Genomic DNA, 20,244 nt, shown 5'->3' on the forward strand with positions numbered 1-20,244 from the left:
TGGAAAATATTGGATATGGATAAACTACGGCAGTTCCCATGCTTTTAGGCTGCAAGTGTCCTGCTGGTGGATTGCAATCTGACAAAGAGTACTGCAATTGTGCAAATGGGCATGGCAGATGGGAGGTGCAGATTTTTTTGGGCAATCTGTGGATTCCCTGGGAATTCCCACGATTCAATTATCTTTCAATCAACCAGCCTCTGGACAAACAATTCCTGAGGTAGGGAAAAATGTTGAAGGTGTTAATGTCCCTCCACTAATTTTGGGTGATTCTGCCTTCCCCTTTCAAAGCTGGCCTATGAAACCTTATACTAGTGCTGGGTTGACCTCATGACAGCAGTATATTAATTACAGCCTAAACAGTGAAAGAATGTTCATTGAGAAGGCATTTGGTGAGTCTTTCAGAGGAAATATGAGAGTGCTCAAGAAGAAGTCAGAGACAATACTCTTGCATGTATTGTGTTACATAGCATTTGTATCAAACAGGGGGAGACAGATTGATGGAACTGTGGATCCTGCTACAAACCAGAGAAGACCGAGGGATGTTATTAGGCGTCTTCTTAACATAAAAGACTGCCATACAACCGACTAGGATCAGAAATGTGCTCACACAAAAGTCGTGAAGGGAAAACCAAGGATACGGAGTTTAGTAAATAATCAAGGAAGGGCTAGTCATCTTTTAAGCAGAAATGATCATAAATTGCTGAAGTGACAAGTCCTGCTTTCCTTTCACCAGAATCAAGAAACATTTATGTTTTCCATTTATTTCGCCTTGCACCAGACCTGTAAGTGTTTTGCTCTTGGAATCGATCAATGCTTGTCGCGGTCTTGACGGTAAGGACCGCTTTTTCGCATCCACTAATCAGCTTTTTAAACTTGCTCCTGACTTGTGTCACGGTAAATTGAAGCTCTTGACCACGTTCACTCACACATGCTTATAAATCTTTTTGAAGCTTGCTGTACACATCATAGTTTTTTTGGTTTTTAGAGTTTTTAGAGTTTGTGAAGATAATCTCCTTTTTGTAATACTCACTGTTACAAACAATACAGACCATATCGGCAATTTCTTCCTATTTCCATGACGACCTTCTTCCAGCTTTGTTCCTCAAGTTGCAATTTCTCGACGAAGACTTTCTACTGATCTCCGATTCACTTCCTGTTGCTTCTTCTTGGTCACTCTGATCTGCATGGTCTTCCACACTTAAAGGTGAGACTAGCGACATTGAGAAGACAGTAAAGGAAATGGAAAGCAACTTGAATTGAAAGTGTAGTGTTGAAGGTAATGAATGCAAGATGAAATCTCTGAAGGAACATCTATTTTATCAGGAAGTGTACAATCTGTGCACAAATCTGTGCTTTATTGTAATTCCAGAGAACAAAGAGGTAAATGAGGAAAATACAAGTGAATCTGTTTACCGTTGTATGGAAAGGGAGTTGAATATTGAGTGCACATGCTGCATTGAATTTCAGCAAGTTCATCGCATCGGAGCCAAAAAATATTGCCCGTTCCTTAAAATATCCTGACAGAAAACTTGTTTTTAAACGAGCATTGAAAAGGAGAGCAGATATCAGTTTCAAGATATATTCAGATAGATTCAGGGGAATACGAAAAAACGCTGGCCGTTACTCATAGAACTAGAGAGGAAAACAAGACAGCATTTTTTAGAAAGAAAGAACCAAACCAACATCATTATCGAAGGACACTTAATTACCACTTAAAAGACGCGAATTGCGATCAGCTTAGTGTCCTCTATAGCCGTTTCTTTTTACTCTTTTTTTCTCTTCGTAGCAGGGGTTTCTGCCTGTATAAATGCTTTTGTAATATTCTATTGTGTTTTGTGATATCTAGTCTTGACGTCAAATGCTGAATTCGGAGTTGAATGAATCATATAAGTTGGATGAACAAGCAAATAGAAGATCTTAGGCTGGCTGACTCAAAGGGCGACTATACAACTACATCCATAACCTCTCTGGCAAAGGCAAGAAAACCAGTGTTAAAGCGAAGAAAAGAGATGGAACCTCGCCCACCAGTGATCTGGAATTACTTTCAGAATGGAAAGAACTCCCTCTTCCCGCTGCCCAAGACCTCCATATCCAGACTGGACCACCGACACAAGTGGAAACAACATTAGCTATACTACAAATGAACATTACTAAAGCTGCTGGACTAGATGCGGCCATCACAGCTGAAGCACTACAAAATGGCGGCGATGCAATGATTGATGTTGTCCATGGGTTCTGCACTTAAGTATACAGCAGTCTCACACTGCCCGACCAATGGACCACTAGTGTCATTGTTTTTCTTCCCAAGAAAGAGGACCTCAGCTTGATGACCAACTACAACAGAATATCCCTCCTGTCAGTTGCTGGCAAAGTGTACAACAGCATCTGAGAGGATTTCGCCCTGGGGGATTTTGTGCCCAGCAGGTCCACATTCTCAGATAAGACTACCAGCTCCCCATCACTGTCACCTTCATTGATTTCTAGAAGGCTTTTGATTCCATCAACAGGAGGGTTATGTTTGCAGTGTTGTGCCACTATGGAATACCAAAAGCTGAGGTCAATTATATATGTCCGTGATTAAAGATGCATTTCCTTGCATTCTGCCTGTGCTGACGGACATTGTAAATGGATCCTTATTGTCATCAGTTTTCCCTGCAGCGTGGAAAATATCTGAAGTCATTTCACTTCCAAATGATGAAGATCAGGAGATACCAAACAACAATCGACCGGTCTCCATAGTTCCTGTGGCGTCAAAGATTTGTGAGCGCGTTGCCCTTAATCAATTGATGACATATGTGACCAACAAAAAAACCTTAGCGTCATGATCACAGACAAAGCACTGGAGGCCATGGATGCCGAGAAAGTCACACTGGTGTTACTTCTGGACTTGTCAAATGCATTCGACATCATAGATCATACAACCCTCCTTGCAAAACATTACAGGCGTTAGGTGTTTCCTGTGCCTCTCTGGATTGGTTCAAGGGCTACCTTTCGGAACGGCTGCAATGTGTCAGGATCAGAGCTGAGAGCTCAAGCTTGCGGGGTATCTCCCATGGAGTCCCACAGGGCTCAATCATGCGACTCACTTTGTTTACCATCTACCTCAACATTCCTTCTATACCCGACGTGTGTTCTCTAGAATCATATGTTAATGATTCAAAGTTATACCTTTCGTTCCCAGTTGCTCAGGTTAGTAATGTGGTACAACCGATCAACAAGGACTTAGAAGAAATTGCAAGCTGGTGCTGCAACAACAACCTTCGCATAAACCCAGAGAAAACCAAGCTGCTGGTGTTGGGCACCCGTCAGATACTTCAGAGGCTGCCCACTGGAAAAAAGGTTACTCCATCTCCTTCTGCTCGGGACCTCGGCCTGAAGGTGGACAGTAGTCTAAGCTATGATGAACATGACTCGCAAACTGTGTCCTCGTGCATAGGTAGCCTATGTCAGATTAATAGGGTAAAGCATCTGTTTGATGCCATGACATTAGAACGGGTTATAAATGCCTTAATGCTTACCAAGCTATACCACAGTTCTCCGGTGTGGTCTAACACTTCAAAAAGTATCTCAGAGCTGCAGAAAGCTCAGAATTTTGCTGGTAGAATCATCACTAGAAAGCGGAAATTACTATCATACAACACCAGTTTTCTGGTAGACCGTGTAGATTGTTTCATATAAATGTCATAATGTGTAGCCGGTACAAATTTGTTCACTTTTGTATCTCAGTGTAAAACAAATCTCGCAAAGGATTTAGCACAATAGGGTTGTTTCTTTTGAGTATTCTGCTCAGTCGGTCATTCCAAAGAACATGGAATCAGCCTGTACCCGACATGTCACTTAGAAGACTTGCTACTAAGCGTTAGCAATCCCTTCTCTGGAAGCAGACTAACCCGAAAGCAATAAGTAATGTTACAAATTGACCTCTATGAAAATGTATCTTTGTGTAACAATGTTTAGTAAGAATTGATTTTTTTTTGGAAAGTGGATGTTCCCTTTAAATGGCACATGATCGCAGTTAAAGGAGAGGTAGGGTCTGTTTCTCATACGTAACCACAGCTAATTTCCTACATGTTGTGCATGTCTTAGGTGTTATGTGTCCACCGAAATATACTTGTTTAAGGCAAATTATTTCGAAATCGGTTCCAGGATATTTCTAGCGTACTGTAAAAAGTGAAAGGATGGAAATCACACCTTTTGATCTACCAAATTATGTGTATGTTTGACTTGACTCACAGAAAGCAGTGAAATGGCTTCAAATTATGTCATACCGAAACCCCACAAAAATCCAGTTTATCGCTGGCGATTTTCCATTCACAGCAGATCAGAGAATTAATTTTTTTTTTCCGAAACACCATATTAAACGCAAAAGATATACGCCTTCCCATACCAATAAACAAAAGCCCCATTTACATGGCAGAAAAATTTTGGCACAGCTCAAATCAAAAAAGTATGTGTACCAAAAACATGCCATGACAGTTCAGGTGATTGTAATGTCATCACACCTGATACGATAATCCCTGTTGCAAAAATCAACATGAATGCATTGTACAGCTTACATGCTTTTTAGCTCTTTGTTTTCTTGAAATGAATAATCTGCCAAAACCAAAATGACATTGTGGCTGAGATCTCTGTCAGGTACAAAAGGAAAAAGATGTCATAGGGAGAAGAAAATCGATCATCTGACCCTGCAAATGAGACCGCTAGAGCCATTATTATCTCTGCCGTTATGGCTTACAGTTGTAGCAAAAAATTATTACAACTCTTTGCATCAAACTCGGTTATGATCATTCATTGGGTTATTAGTTTGACACAAGGAACATACTGTAGATATTATAATTGGATAGCCAATCTGAATTAAGTTGGAATTGTTGCCCAATCAGGTCCCGTTAATGACATGCAACCTGAAAAAGAAAGAGCGCTTAGTTCTAACCGAACTGATCCAGCTGTTCCCTCTTCACTGTTTTTCTCCAGTTTTGAGCTTTCATACCGCTTGCATGTTGTCTCAAAGATACATATTATCCTTCTAAAGCGAGAAGCAAGTTCAATTAGCTTTAAAATTCAATTGATTGTTGGGAAGTTGAACATAACAGTTATAGAGCAGGAAATACTAAAAGCAACAAAAGTTCAACAAGTTTATTGATTTGTTTTTTTAGCTCTTTTTTTTCTGCGGAATAAAACACTGATCCAACATATTTGTAAAATGAAATTAGATTTATCAATAATGAAGTGCAACTTACAAGTACTCTAGACGTGTCAGTTTACGTAAAGCTTTCTCTTTGATCTGGCTAATTCTGTTGTTGGCAAATAACCTGACAGATAAAAAGGAAGGATCATTACCTCCATTTCCCATAAGGTGTTATGTCATCAGAGAGACCAGAAAAATAAAATACAGGCAGACATCAGCCTGTTTGTTGGGTGCCAGACCCTAATACTCTAAGCAGTGACAATGATAATGGCAACAATCATAATCATATCAGCAACACAGAAAATAACAAAAATGATTACAACCGTGTCAGCAACGTGAAAAAAAAGTTGAAGGCTTTACACTTAAGAGACCTCAGTACCTACATTAAACACTGGTAACACTGAAATCATATCTCAAGTACAATCTGGCAACCAAGGTACCAGCGTATACGTTTTATGGCTTACAATGCACTTGACTCTGTGTATTACAAAATAGAAAACCAATGAATCTTACATGCAATTACGTTTCAGAAAGGTACAGTATGTTGCCCAGTATCCGGACACTTAAAACGAAAACTCAATTTTTCCGGAGCCCTTCTTAATTTTTGGTAAACGAAGTATTCCGAAAGAAAGCCGAACATTCCAGCTTTGAAACCCAAGTTTTGGCGGGCTCACAGCTTGAGAAACAGTTGCAGAAGGCGCCTTTCTGTTCAGGTGAGTCAAATTTTCATGGCTACTATTTACGCTGTTTACTGCGCAGTAAAACTAGTGCTGTTCAAATATAGGCTTGTAAAATGTGATAGTTTCAAAGAAATTTTAAAATATTTGAGGTTAGGATACTTAAAGAAGTTAAATTTTCAAAAAATGCAATAATTAGCTTTAAAATATTACTAGTTTGGAATAACGGAGGCCATAAACATCAACTAAGTTTTGGATGTCGGATACCCAGTATCCGGACAGTGTTTTCTTTGTCGTGCAAAATCCTTGAATTAGCTGCGTACACTATCCGGACAAGACTTATTACAAATAAACATTTGAAAAGGATGTTATAGGGAAAAGAACAAAAATAAATCGCTTTTGTTAGTTTCTTTTTTTGTCTTTTCTCTTCACAGCCCTAGACTATCCTTGATCAGCCGCTCGCGTAGTTCTCCCCACCATACCCTAATAATTTATTATGTTTTGTTTCAAGATGCTAGGTTCCCAAGCCGATTTATATTTTTGGAATCGGATGCCAGACTACTTTGAAAGAGCAAGATGGGCTTAAAAGTCGCTTTCCTGTCCAAATTTATGTTTAATTACGTTGTTCTTGTAGTGTCCGGATACTGTGCAGGCTGTCCGGATACTGGGCAACATTCGAGCTCTGCAAAAATATTAATTTCATGACGGATACGAAGGTAAAAAACTTAAATATTTTTTCGTCATATTACAGACTAAATAGACTGTCTTTGGGCCAAATTTCAGAACTCTTGCGACTAAGGAAGGAAAGTTACAACATTTCTAAACTGAAGTGTCCGGATACTGGGCAACATACTGTACTTTTCGTTAAGCATTAATGATTTGACCTGCTACATATTTCGTCTTGCCAACCATTTAGCCACATTTACTATAATGAAAGAATTATCTTTATGACATCACTATATGAAAACAATGTCACAGCTTTGAACTTACAAAGCAGTTGTGTACGATGGTATGGTCTTTGGCATGGCTCCCAGCTTATAGCCCTTAACTGCAAATGTCGTGGCATTGTCGCTTGTCTTAAAGCAAGAACATCCCGATGGACAGTCTGGGGTAAACAAATATGTTAATGCAGTGACATTGTGAGACGTGATCCTTGCATTTATCTGTACAATTTAATCAACTCTCTTCTCGACACCTGACAAATTCAGGACCCATGACCCCCAGGGTGTGATGCCGGTGCACTGCTCTAAAGCTGAACAATGAAGCCACACAGTCGGGAGCAGGTCAATTTGTTGGGCTGTTCCCATGAAGGACTCGGTGACTATAATCTGCACTTCCAATATATACAATTCTTTTGATTCAATGTGGCATACGTAATTAATCTTTTGATTGGAATATTTCTTTTACCTCCATTTTTCATTGTGCTGGCATACTCTCTTGACTCTACCTATTGTAATGAGTGCAGAATGAGTTCAAACAGTGCTCCTGCTTACAGGTGCACAAGTAAACAGTGATCCTATAAAGGTTATTTTTTTCCGACTTAGGCGACCCTGTGTCTTGCAGATACAAAGTGTATGTGTAAACGATATGAAGGAGTTAGTTTCTGGAGGTGTCTTCTTCTACTAGTACTTTGATTGCATGCCCAAAACCTGTTTATTAATAAAAATTATTCTCTTTATTATTATTATTATTATTATTATCATTATCATTATCATTATCATTATCATTATCATTATCATTATTATTATTATTATTATTATTATTATTATTATAAGGTGACTGAGCCCTCATAACAGGAGATTACCTCTTTTATTGGTGCAGATCTTGTCTTCGGTTTGTTCTGTTGGGGAATATTGAGGACACAAGAAGAAATAGCTAAGCAAGTTTTAGCTTAATTACTTATCAAAGATAAAAGCCATTAACAATTTATGATAGTTGATAATTGTGAGCACAAATAAATTTGAGATTACACTTTTATCAACTATACAACCAGCTTGAAGAAAAAAAAACAGATGATGTCCTTAAGCCATAAAAACCAACCAGCTGTTTACTAATAATCAATGCACTGTCTATGTGTATATTTCTTTCACCTGTGTAAATTGTCTCAATGTGCATGTAGATCATTACTCACAGGAAGATCGGTTAATCTCACTAATCGAAACTCAGTAATAGCAATTTGTAATACCTTAGTAGTATAGGTTTAAAAGCCAAGTTTATTCGGGCAATATTATTATCGAAAGAAGCTGTCTTGAAAACTAAGAAGTAATTACTAAAAAAATACATAGAGATTTAGTGCAAAATACTTAATTTTACAAAGTGCACTGCTGATAGGGAAGGAAAGAAATATGGAAAAACTAAAGCAACGTAGTTATTTGTCTCTATGAGGGATTGGACAGCGTTTGATTGTTAAACCCTATTATCTTAACACAATGACCTGCTGGCTAGACCTGAGACGTTTCCATGAGGTTCCGTGATAATTAGTCAGTAAGTAACCACAAAGCAGTGAAACAAAAATAGTAAAACCTCAAAAGTTAATTTGTTGGTGTACTTGAAATGTGCAGATAATTTTGATGAGTTGAATTAAAAAAAAAAAGAAATGGCATTTTTTAAACTTTGTAATGGATGAGGATAGCATTTTTTTGTCGTTAAATTATCTTTAAGTCACCTTTAATTTGAATAGTTTGTCAATCATAAATCAGTCTTTTGCTCGGGGGCTTTTGGGGCTCGCATTTTTCCGAGTTCCCAGTGGGTTCTATCAACATTTCATTTCATATGTGTTTATCATTCTCACATTCGTTAATTTGTTTGTTGACTTATTGTTATGGCCAGCATATTACACATCCAGATGGACTGTAGATACTCCTTGCATTTCCTTTGTTGTAAGTATTAAACGATGTCTAGAGTCAAGTTTTGTTTGTTTGGTCATGTTGTTAAAATAAAGGCAAATGTTATTGTGCCTTCTGTTACACAAAATAAGAACTTCAGGCTCGTCCAATTTGTGTTTGGAAACCGAATATGGTGCGATCTTCGCAAAATGTGTATCATAGTTTGGCTTAACTCACCTCTGGAGGAATGGAGAAATTTGAAGCCAGATCTCTGTGTGTCTTTGTCAGCTTTGAAGATAATAAGCATTGTATTACCGCTTGATTCAATAATTCTTGGGATAGTGTCTCCACAAAATCGCCCTAAGCTCTGAGCTGTTGGTTCAGGACCATCAATTACTTCCAAAAAATCATTTTTGCAAAGAGGATTTGATTGCAGTTGGAAGTCAAGGACTTGAAGGCGTACCAAGTGACCGGTTGGGGCACTTAGAAACCATTTGCAGAAGGAGTTAGGTGGGTAATATCCTGGATGAAAAGGTGACAAAATGACACCAGGTGGCTCCACATTTTCACTGCACGCTAGACGCAAAAAGAAGAAGCTATTGGCAAATCATCATTATTTGAAGTATTGAAATATACTAGTCTCGTCAATCCCAGAAGTTTGTTGTGGTTTTATTGGTAACAAAATATAAAGCACTTTTTTTTTATTCCAGACATCCCCTTTGTTGCTTCAAATAGTTGCCTTACTAGACATACTTACATTAACAGATATAAACGTAACTTTGTTATTCAGAGAGAAAAAAGGTTCCTAACCATGACATAGGGTTATTCAGACTACGACTACATATTAAATTGTTTGCGAAACATATGCAAATGTAGATATAATGACACTACACCAGAATTATCATCACAGTCGCGAGCAACTTAACTGATTGCAGAAGAAGATGCAATGGTCATCCCCACATTTATTGATAGGAAGCATTGGAAACTAACAAGAACTGTCCGTAACAACTTTAAAATGGAGTTTTAAACTTCAGTTATACGTGAAACATAACCTTTACTGTGTGCTGAGGATGGCTTTGCATCACAATAGCCCTTAGTCTGAGAGATTCCTCCAATGGCTATCAAACCAGGTAGATTACCAACCACCCCTTTCACTATTACCTATGAAAACAGAACAAGTGCTGGTCAATTTGTTTGCGTCACTAATCAGAGATAAATCACAGTTCATACTTTGAAACAATCATCTAAGACTGAGATGTTTGCGTTCCCACCCTCAAACCTTAAGAGAGGATACAAATAATTATTTGTAAAGCACAAAATTAACAAATATACCTAAAAACGCTTATTACCTTACTCTTTGTAAGAGATGTGAAAGACACTTGCCCATAGCGCCAGTGTGGAATAGTATTATTGGAAACTTTCCATATCCTCATCCAAGTGTTTTGATTCATGTATTGATAAATTTCTAATGATTTAGCTCCTTCACCGAACATAATAAACCCAAACTGAAGGCACATTCCATATCCACTTGGTGATCTGTTGTACATGGGACTTTCCAAAACAGCTTCTCCCTCTGAGTTATCGCTTGCTACAGTCATTAGGCCTATGAGATGACAATTTCAGGACATTAGACTTACTATTAGTGGAGCTCTGCGTGCGCAGAGCACCATAGCTAAGAAAATATGGTAACACATCGATGTGAGAAAATTTGGTTTTATAGCCATGACGTCATGAACGTCCATACGTCCGCTTCTCCATGTATGCCAATGTGACCAGTATCAGGTAACCATATCACGGGCTCAAGTTTAGAGCTCATCGAGGAGGCAATACTCCAGTTTACACTATAGCAACACTATAGCTAGTTTACAGCAAACATCTTTGATATTGGACATCAATGTTATGGTCAATTGACACGTGTCAAAACAAGGTATCCTCTGACCAGTATCACGTAACCATATCGCGGGCTCAAGTTAGACCTTTTCGAGGTCAGCTGTTTTATTTTTAAGTTGACTGCTGACCCGGGACTGGTTGTTGATTGGATCACAGGCTCAAGCCAGGTCAGACACTCACACTCACACCTGAACGAGGCTTAATTTTTTGCGCTCTTTCTGTGGCTCGACGCGGCTACACAGCCATGCTACGTCAGCAAAGCTCTTGACAGTGGATGCTTTTCGTGTTCAGGTACGGTTTGGAAAATATATTTTTCTTGCATTTTTCGCTGGTTTCAATCCAGGTTTAACATAATATAGTTGTAGTCAAGCATTGGAGGGATATAAAAATATAATAAGCCGGGAGCTCCGCACTTAGGCTTGGCTAAATCTAAAGAAACGGCTGAGTAGAAGATTCTTTACGTTTTTTCTGGAATATCAAACGTTGAGTGTAAAGCCCTTGAGTACACGAGTTTGTAGACACATTTTCTTGTTTTCCTCTTCTGCTTAACTTAACTTTGATGTGTAGCTGTAAACAGCACAGAAAATTGGTTGTAAAACCATCAGTGAAATTAGAAATTGAATGTGCTCGCCCATCCAGTAACTGGGAATCAAGGGATTTTGCGTTGTGAAGAGTTTTCACGCACGTGGTGGGGCGTAGTTTGGTGGCACAGTAACATGAACATAATTTCATTTCACCTCTTGAAATATAGATATTGACATTTTTACCTCGGTGTTTGAAGGGAGGGGTCTTTAGTGTGGACATAAAGCTGTTGGGGTTGGCTTTACTTCTCAAATCAGACCACTGCAAGATGTTGCCAGTGTCTTCTCCACAGCCAAGGGATAGTCGGTACACTTGGTTTGCTGTTTGCACAAAGTCCCATATGTTAACTCCGCACAATCTTGATCTCTGCAGGTCGTTGTTTTGTTTAAATGATATATCGAAAACCCCTGTTTCTGAAATAAATGTTGTAAAAGATTGTGTGATCAGGCAGTGATTGTAAATGAAAATGAGAGCTAGACTTTGCCTCTACGTATATTTCAATGATTGCTTCTGACTCTTAGAAAGCAGGGCTTCTCAATAATTGAAACCTGGAAGTTATTTTGCTTTACTCTTTCAAATATGTTACAAGTCCAACCTTTTAGACTCTCAGAACCATAGTGTTATGCATGTCTTTTCAAGCCTGAACGTTGAACAAAACCCTCACGAGTCTTTGTGTAGTTTTGACACAATTGGTCGTTGTTCTTTGGCAGATAGTGTAAATAAGGAAAGCTTGACGTGCTTCTCTGCTTTCTACTGTAAGCCTGTGCACCGGCTTTAAGTGTAGACGGGTAACTATCTCTTGATCTGCTGACTATTTTGAATAAAAATTGATTTGTGTTGCTCTTTCCGTTTATTTTTGAAAAAGATGATGGAAAGCTTGCAGATTGTTGTAACTTGTTACGAATCCATGGTTAATACCTGATATCACCTTTCCAAAGCTGAGCCCTCTATCAAAGTCTAAGAGTCTTCCATCTTTGTAAATTTTCCAAAAACCTCCGTGAGAACTCCAAGTAACACAAATATGATGCCAGATTGAGTATTCCACATGTAAACTGGATGAACTAAAATAAGGAGATGTCATGTTACTTTGATTGCATGACCAAATAAACTTCGCCTGCAAGTTCCGTTAGACGTTGCTCAAAACATGCCCAGTTGTGGCTGTTATCTTACCACATCGACTTCATTTCACTGAATTCTGAACGAATTTCAATATGGTGACTGGTACCCAAAGTGCCAGGGAAGAGATAATGCATGTGCAAGTGTTAGCCACGGAAAACCTGCCTTGAAAGGCAGTATTGCAAAACAATATACAGACATGGCTGTCAAACAGGTCACTCACTGTAACCAGGATTTGTCAACTGGAAGGTAGAAACTAAAATACAGTAAATAAGCCAAATTAAAAAATGCAAATACACTGCAAACAAATCTTTGTCAAAACTCCAAGGAAACTTTGATGAGTGGGAAACCCTCACCAATCCTTTTACAAGGTTTCCCTGTAACACCATTTAGTAACAAATTTGAATAAACAGTAGTAGTACAATATGACTGTTAATGCATCTGTTAAGTAGATACTTGTATTAATGTGGATGTATGTATGTATGTATGTATGTATGTATGTATGTATGTATGTATGTATGTATGTATGTATGTATGTATGTATGTATGTATGTATGTATGTATGTATGTATGTATGTATGTATGTATGTATGTATGTATGTGTGTATGTATATATATATATATCTAGTGGTTAGCACACCCGACTAGTAACCAGGGGGACGCGGGTTCGATTCCCACTCACGGCAGTATGTTTTTCATTCAATGGATCTGCTAGTAGTTCGCTGTCGCTATTTGTACACTCAAATCACTTAATATTTCATAGCAAAGCGTCGTGTATCCTTCGGATCCTACTAGCTTGGGACTACATCGTTGGATTTCCAGCCTTGTTAATTCAAATATATAATTTGTTATTAGCTGGTAGCCTGTGAATCATCCTCGGATGATCCGATGTACGTCCTGTTCCTGAATGTTAAACGCCGGGGAACCCCGTGGCTAACCAATCACCTCACCGATTGCTCTGTTTCCAGCAGGGTTGTCGTGATGATGCAGTGGTTAGCACACCCGACTAGTAACCAGGGGGACGCGGGTTCGATTCCCACTCACGGCAATATGTTTTTCATTTAATGGATCTGCTAGTAGTTCGCTGTCGCTATTTGTACACTCAAATCACTTAATATTTCATAGCAAAGCGTCGTGTATCCTTCGGATCCTACTAGCTTGGGACTACATCGTTGGATTTCCAGCCTTGTTAATTCAAATATATATATATATATATATATATTTTGGGAAGAGTGGACTACTTTTTCATTGCAGATCGACAAGCTTGTTTCGTAGGAGCATGGCGCTCCCACTCGTCAGAAACTTCCCACTCTTCAAAAGTAGGATGACTGAACTAGTCGGGAACATCGAATTCCACGAACGTATCAACGACTTCCAGAAAGAAGTAAACGAAGACCTAAAAAAAGTTAGTGACGATGACTATCTAACAGTCAAGGCAGATAAGACCACCAGCTTCTATCGGATGAAGCCCCGTCACTACAAAGAGCTCCTTGATAAAAACATCCAGAAAGATTACGAGAAAGCCGAAAAAAGACTGGAAATTAAGATCAACAAGAAGGCGAATTAGAATTAGCCAACAGAGTCGAAGCCATGACAAGGCGTGATGCCTTTATAACCTTAAAAGACCATAAACCAAATTTCAACAATGCGCCGACATGACGACTGATCAACCCTACAAAGTCCGCGATCGGAAAAGTTGCCAAGCAGATACTCCAGAAAATCGTGAAAAACACCGCCCTAGCAACCAAAGTAAATTTGTGGAGAAACACACGTTCTGTGCTTGAATGGTTTAACGCGATCAAAAATAAACATAGGGCGCTCTTTATTTGCTTCGACATGGTGGATTTTCATCCTTCCATTACAGAAAAATTGTTATCTGATGCCATTGACTTTGCCGCTGTGAACATTCCATTCACAGACAGAGAGATCATTATGCACGCGAAACACTCCTATTCAGCGAGGACGTCCCTTGGGTAAAAAGAGACGCCACTGGTGGACTATTTGACGTAACCATGGGATCGTACGGTGGTGCCGAGTCCTGTAAACTTGTAGTAGTCTTCATGCTTTCACAATTAAAGAGCATTTGTGGCAATTCAATAGGCCTCTACAGAGACGACGGGCTCACCGTGTCACACAAGCCACCTCGGTCCATCAAGCGAATTAAGAAATGAATAGCTCAATTGTTCGCAGACAATGGATTGAAGATAACTATCGGTGCAAACAAAAAGATAGTGAACTATCTGGACGTGACCCTCGATTTAAACACCGGAAGGCACCACCCCTTCATGAAACCTGGAAACATACCACAATATGTACGTGCAAAGAGCAACCACCCCTCCAGCATTCTAAGACGTATCCCAGAGAGCGTAAACCAGAGATTATCGGATATTTCATCAGATGAATCTGTGTTCAACAAAGCTGCACCACCCTACCAAGCGGCATTAGACAAAAGCAAATAGCAGCACACATTGAAATTCCACCCAAGGGAAAACAGGAGAAAAAAACGCAGGTTAAGAAAACGGAATGTTACCTGGTTCAATCCCCCGTTCGATGCGCGAGTCAAGACCAACTTAGGGAAAGAATTCTTGCGGATCATCAATGAGTGTTTCCCAAGGGGCCACGTCCTAAGGCCAATTTTCAATCATAGTACCCTAAAGCTCTCATACAGTTGCATACCTAACGTAAAAAGTGTAATAGATTTAAAAAATAAGCGCCTACTACTAGAATCAGGTGCAGAAACACGCAAGAAAGGCTATGCAACTGCAGGAAAAAAGAGGAGTGCCCACTCGACAATCAGTGCCTCGCAAAGGGCGTTGTGTACCAGGCCTCTGTCACATCTAGCGAGGGGACTGAGCACTATGTAGGGCTCACGGACACGGACTTTAAGGGGAGGTTCGCCAACCACAAGCAATCTTTTAGGATGGAAAAGTACAGTAATCAAACTGAGCTAAGCAGATATGTATGGCGCTTAAAGAAAGCAAAAACAGAGTATAAGAACACTGGGAAAATTCTAGGCAGAGCACGTATGTATTGTAACACCACAAAAAGAAGTAACTTATGCACACTTGAAAAATATTACATAATTTGTCACCCGAAGCTCGCCACACTTAACAAAAGGTCAGAGTTAGTTAGCAGCTGCCGGCATGCAAGTAGGTTTTTACTAAATAACGTGTAATTAAGAACCAAACAATGTGTAACCAAGTGTGATGAAAAAATGAACGCATAAATACCGCGTTTATGTAAATAGAATCATAAGATCCTGAAGAGTGAGAGTGCCATGCTCCTACGAAACAAGTTTGTCAATCTGCAATGAAAAACTAGTCCACTCTTCCCTATATATATAACCAGTTCCAACTCCTTTGTTGTTGAGCACTCTCTGAGGGCTAGTATTGGAATTTAAAGTACTGTATATATAGATATAGCTCTTTGGCATTACAAAGCTTTTGCTTTCATGTCCAAATTGAGCACTCTACTGGGATGAGTCATTGCCGCTAGCAATTGCGCATGCTCACTAGCTCGCTAGTTTGAGCACTCTGGCATGGCTTAGATGTACCACATGTGTGGGACATTTAAGGTGGCTTTATAAGCCTAACCTCCATCCCAGACATCAGCGCTGCACTGATGAGGCCCAGAAGGCCGAAACAGTACTTTCTGCAGTTAGATATAGCTCTTTGGCATTACAAAGCTTTTGCTTTCATGTCCAAATTGAGCACTCTACTGGGATGAGTCATTGCCGCTAGCAATTGCGCATGCTCACTAGCTCGCTAGTTTGAGCACTCTGGCATGGCTTAGATGTACCACATGTGTGGGACATTTGGGGTGGCTTTATAAGCCTAACCTCCATTCCAGACATCAGCACTGCACTGATGAGGCCCAGAAGGCCGAAACAGTACTGTCTGCAGTTATATATATATATATATAAATTGGTATATAATATATATATATATATATAATAAATTGGTTGCAAACCTTCAGAGGTAGTTCATCGTTTAATTACTATAGCTCTGTTTTGTATATGACCACACTCATCATGTAAAATTACAGAAACTGGCAGTAAAAGCGGGATTACCGTTGATATGAGACATAAAAACAGCGCTATTGTGTACTATAAACCGTGTGATTACTATTTTACAATTTCGGAGATTGTGGTACTTTATTATAAAGTTCTATTTTAAAGGTATTTGTTTCTGTGGGGGCATGAACTTGCAAACTCAGTTCCCTTGTCTAGATTGCAGAGATCCTTTTCGCAGATGAGTGTCATTTTTTCAAAAAGACATAAATTACGTTTCTTAGCAATGTTGTTGTAAGGTTTGCATTGCTTGATAATTTTCCATTTTAGGTTGAAAGGCTTGTTGTGGTTGAGTGTCCACATGTGCTTTGATAATTCAGTTTTGTGTCTCTTGTTTGGATGTTGGAAGGAAGATGTGTGATTTCTGTAACGTTCTTTGAAGTTTGTCGCGAGTCCTACATATGATTCTATTTCAGTGTTAACTGTTGCTTGGTAGACTACGTTTGATGTGAGGCCTTTTCCCTGGAGGGGGTATTGATCTTTTTTTCGGCAGTTACACTCTTTGTCGGCTATTTGTGTTGAATTTTGGAAGCAGTTGTTTGACGTGTGACGAGATGATGGTTTTCATTTTTGGCTGTGAGAATTAAAACATGGCTACATGGTAATTGCCCTACAGGCCTGTTTCGTAAGGCTTGAAGCCTCACTCTTCAGGAGTTTTATTCACGCTGCTGCACACTTATTTTTATATCACAAACACTACGTAAATTTACATACACGTTGGTGTTAGGGTGCTAAGCTAATTGTTCTGTTGTAGCGCCTTCGCTCGGTGCCTGCATGATGATACTAACTCGTTTCTTTTGCTCAATGTACATTGCTATCTGTGCTATTTGTTGACAGTTGGCCACATCACAGGGTCGATCCGACAAGTAACATGCTTTGAACTCCCAAAATAATTGTTTTTTTTTTGTTTTCCTTCTTTTTTTTGGTTGTAAACATTTTGTCTTTCTCTTTTGTAAACTCTTGTAAACTTTTGTAAGTCTTACGTTGTTACGTTGGAAGGACCTTTATATGCCCAGCACGTGGTCAGACATGTCTGTACTGCAAAAAGCGAAACCACTTCCCTAAAGTCTGCAGATCAAAAACCCGAGGACAATGATTTCACTACTTAGAAGAAGTCGGAAGCCAAGCCTCACAGACATGCCCCGAATCAACATTATCCGCAGCATTGAGTCGGTTGTTTTTGAATCAATCACCATAGCTGGTGTCTCGCGCAGAGAGTCCAATCCTTATAGAGATGAAGTATTCTTATCAATTAATCTACACCTTCCACAGGACACCCACAAGAACACCATCCTTAAGGCCCAGCTCGACACCGGTGCGCACGAAAACATACTTCCAATGTGGCTCTATCGTCAAATTTATCCTCACAACCTAGACGATCATGCAAGTCTCAGACCAGGTTCCTTGTCATCCTTGGATGTCATCCTCACTGCCTATGGCGGCTCGCAAATCAAGCATCAGGGCATTGTTACCATACCTTGTTCATACAAAGGGGAAAACACCCGAGCACCCTTCTATGTCACAGATACCCCAGGCCCAGCGATAATTGGCCTCCCGACGTCCACCGACCTGAAACTGCTGACACTTAACCTCTCTATAGAGGAAAGCGTCCCCACACCCTGTGACAGTACAGTTTCCAAAGAACAGCCCATTAAGGACAAACACGACCTGATCAGTCAGTATCCCGAATGCTTCAATGGAGTGGGGAAATTCCAGGGCGAATACCACATAGTGCTTGACCCTAATATCCCCACAGTTGTCCACCCCCAAGGCGTGTGCCAATCAGCCTCAAAGACGACATCAAAAGAGAACTAGATGAGATGGTTAGCAAAGATCAAAGAAGGCGAACCTACACAATGGGTCAACAGCCTTGTTTACCGCCGCAACCAGAACTGGAGGTTAAGGCTCTTCCTGGATCCCAAAGACCTCAACGCAGCCATTCAGAGAGAATGTCATGTCACTCCCGCCCTAGAAGAAATCCTACCAAAGTTAGCTGATGCTAAAGTATTTTCTATTGTAGACGCAAAGTGCGGGTACTGGAACGTGGTCTTGGATGAAGAATCTAGTTACCTCACTACATTCAATTCCCCATTTGGTAGATACAGATTCAAGCGCATGCCCTTTGGGCTCAGAATATCTCAAGATGTCTTCCAGACTAAGATAGACCAAACATTCGAAGGATACGAAGGCGTCGTAGGGATTGCAGACGACATTGTAGTTTTCGAAAAGACCACAGAGGAACACGACCACAACATGCACGGAATGCTAAAGCGCTGCATAGATACCGGGCTTTAGCTAAACCCTGACAAGTGCTTCACAAAGCAAAACAAGATCAAATTCTATGGAGTAATTTGTGGCCAAAATGGTGTCCAGCCAGACCCAGGCAAGGTCTCACCTTTGAAGCAGATATCTTCTCCTACAAATCGCCAGGAACTGCAAACCTTCCTAGGGCTAGTACACTACATGGGCCCGTTTATCCGAAACCTGAGTACACTGACAGCCCCACTCCGTAAGCTTCTGAAGTAGGACAACTGTTTTAAATGGTGCGCAGCGCACCAAGAGTCTTTTAATAAGATCAAAGACTCTATCAGCAACGAGATCACTCTGACATACTTCAATCCAATGAAAGAAACTATTCTTCAAGTTGATGCTTCCATGAAAAGCCTAGGTGCTGCCCTCACACAAGACCGTAAACCTGTCGCTTTCGCCAGTAAAGCCCTAAAGGATGCTGAGTCAAGGTATGCAAACATCGAAAGGAAATTGCTTGCGGTTGTCTACAGCTGCGAGGAATTCCACACTTACCTACACGGGCAAAGTTTTACCGTTCACACTGACCACAAGCCCCTAGAAAGCATTCACTTGAAACACTTGACAGCTGCTTCCCCGCGTCTGCAGCGGATGCCACTGAGATTGCAACCATGACCTCACCATTTGGTACCATCCAGGCAAAGACATGGAAATCGCTGATGCCTTGTCAAGATTATCACAAGAGAGTCAATACCCTATCACCGGCATGAACGTCCAAATACACGAGATCTTTCTTCAATTTAGTAACAGCATGTTTCAGAAGATCAAAGAACAGAGCAGTTTGGACGCGGAGCTCAATGCACTGAAAGAAATGATCCACGCAGCCTGGCCGGCACACCTCCAGCAAGTCCCAACACTGTTAAAGCCATACTGGCCCTACGGGCACGAGCTATCCACCGAAGACAGAATAGTCATGAAACCACATCGTATTATCATTCCCGCCGCGCTGCAGAAAGAGATTTTGATGAAACTACACGTGCCACAATAAGGAACCGGGAGAACCAAGCTGAGAGCCAGAACGTCAATCTACTGGAGAGGCTTGTACAAGGACTTAGAAGAAACCACAAAAACATGCAGTACATGTGAAGAGCTCCAGAATAGTCAGCAAAAGGAACCCCTAATCACCTCAGAGGTACCCCCCAGGGCATGGCACACCATTGGCGCTGATCTCTTTACTCTTGATGGCTCCGAATATCTCGTAGTTGCTGATTATTACTCAAAGTACCCCTTTGTTAGAATTACACCGAGTGGGGAGAAAAACAGCAGCACAGTGGTCAAAATAATGGGCAGCTGTTCAGCGAGCAAGGCATCCCCGTGGTAGTAAGATCTGACAACAGACCACGTTTTGCCGGCCAGGCCTTTCAAGAATTCGCTGTGACCTCAGTTTTAAGCACATTACAAACTCCCCCCACTACCCTCGTAGCAATGGGTTTATCGAAAGCTAAGTCAAGTCAGTGAAGTCAGCCCTCCTGAAGTCGAAAATGCCAGACCCTAACATGTCGCTTCTTTGTCTAAGAGCTACCCCCGTTGACCACAAACTCCCTTCACTTGCTGAGTTACTATTAGGGCACCCAATCCAAGACAACCTCC

General features: G+C 40.4%; 1 protein-coding gene across 1 annotated transcript in view; it reads right to left on the reverse strand.

Annotated features, from left to right (window-relative positions):
* LOC138000830 (uncharacterized) overlaps window positions 1-20,244 on the reverse strand; it is a 243,738-nt gene that overhangs the window by 34,911 nt on the left and 188,583 nt on the right. The window contains exons 36-44 of the mRNA XM_068847495.1: window positions 12,081-12,223; window positions 11,348-11,575; window positions 10,040-10,293; window positions 9,743-9,851; window positions 8,928-9,266; window positions 7,670-7,705; window positions 6,856-6,970; window positions 5,241-5,312; window positions 4,560-4,631 (exon numbers count right to left, since the gene is read on the reverse strand). Of these exons, the coding sequence (XP_068703596.1) occupies window positions 4,560-4,631; window positions 5,241-5,312; window positions 6,856-6,970; window positions 7,670-7,705; window positions 8,928-9,266; window positions 9,743-9,851; window positions 10,040-10,293; window positions 11,348-11,575; window positions 12,081-12,223 (1,368 nt within the window). The remainder of the gene's footprint in view (window positions 1-4,559; window positions 4,632-5,240; window positions 5,313-6,855; window positions 6,971-7,669; window positions 7,706-8,927; window positions 9,267-9,742; window positions 9,852-10,039; window positions 10,294-11,347; window positions 11,576-12,080; window positions 12,224-20,244) is intronic.

This window comes from Montipora foliosa, chromosome 4 (genome assembly GCF_036669935.1).
Source record: "Montipora foliosa isolate CH-2021 chromosome 4, ASM3666993v2, whole genome shotgun sequence".
Classification (NCBI taxonomy): Eukaryota; Metazoa; Cnidaria; class Anthozoa; order Scleractinia; family Acroporidae; genus Montipora; species Montipora foliosa.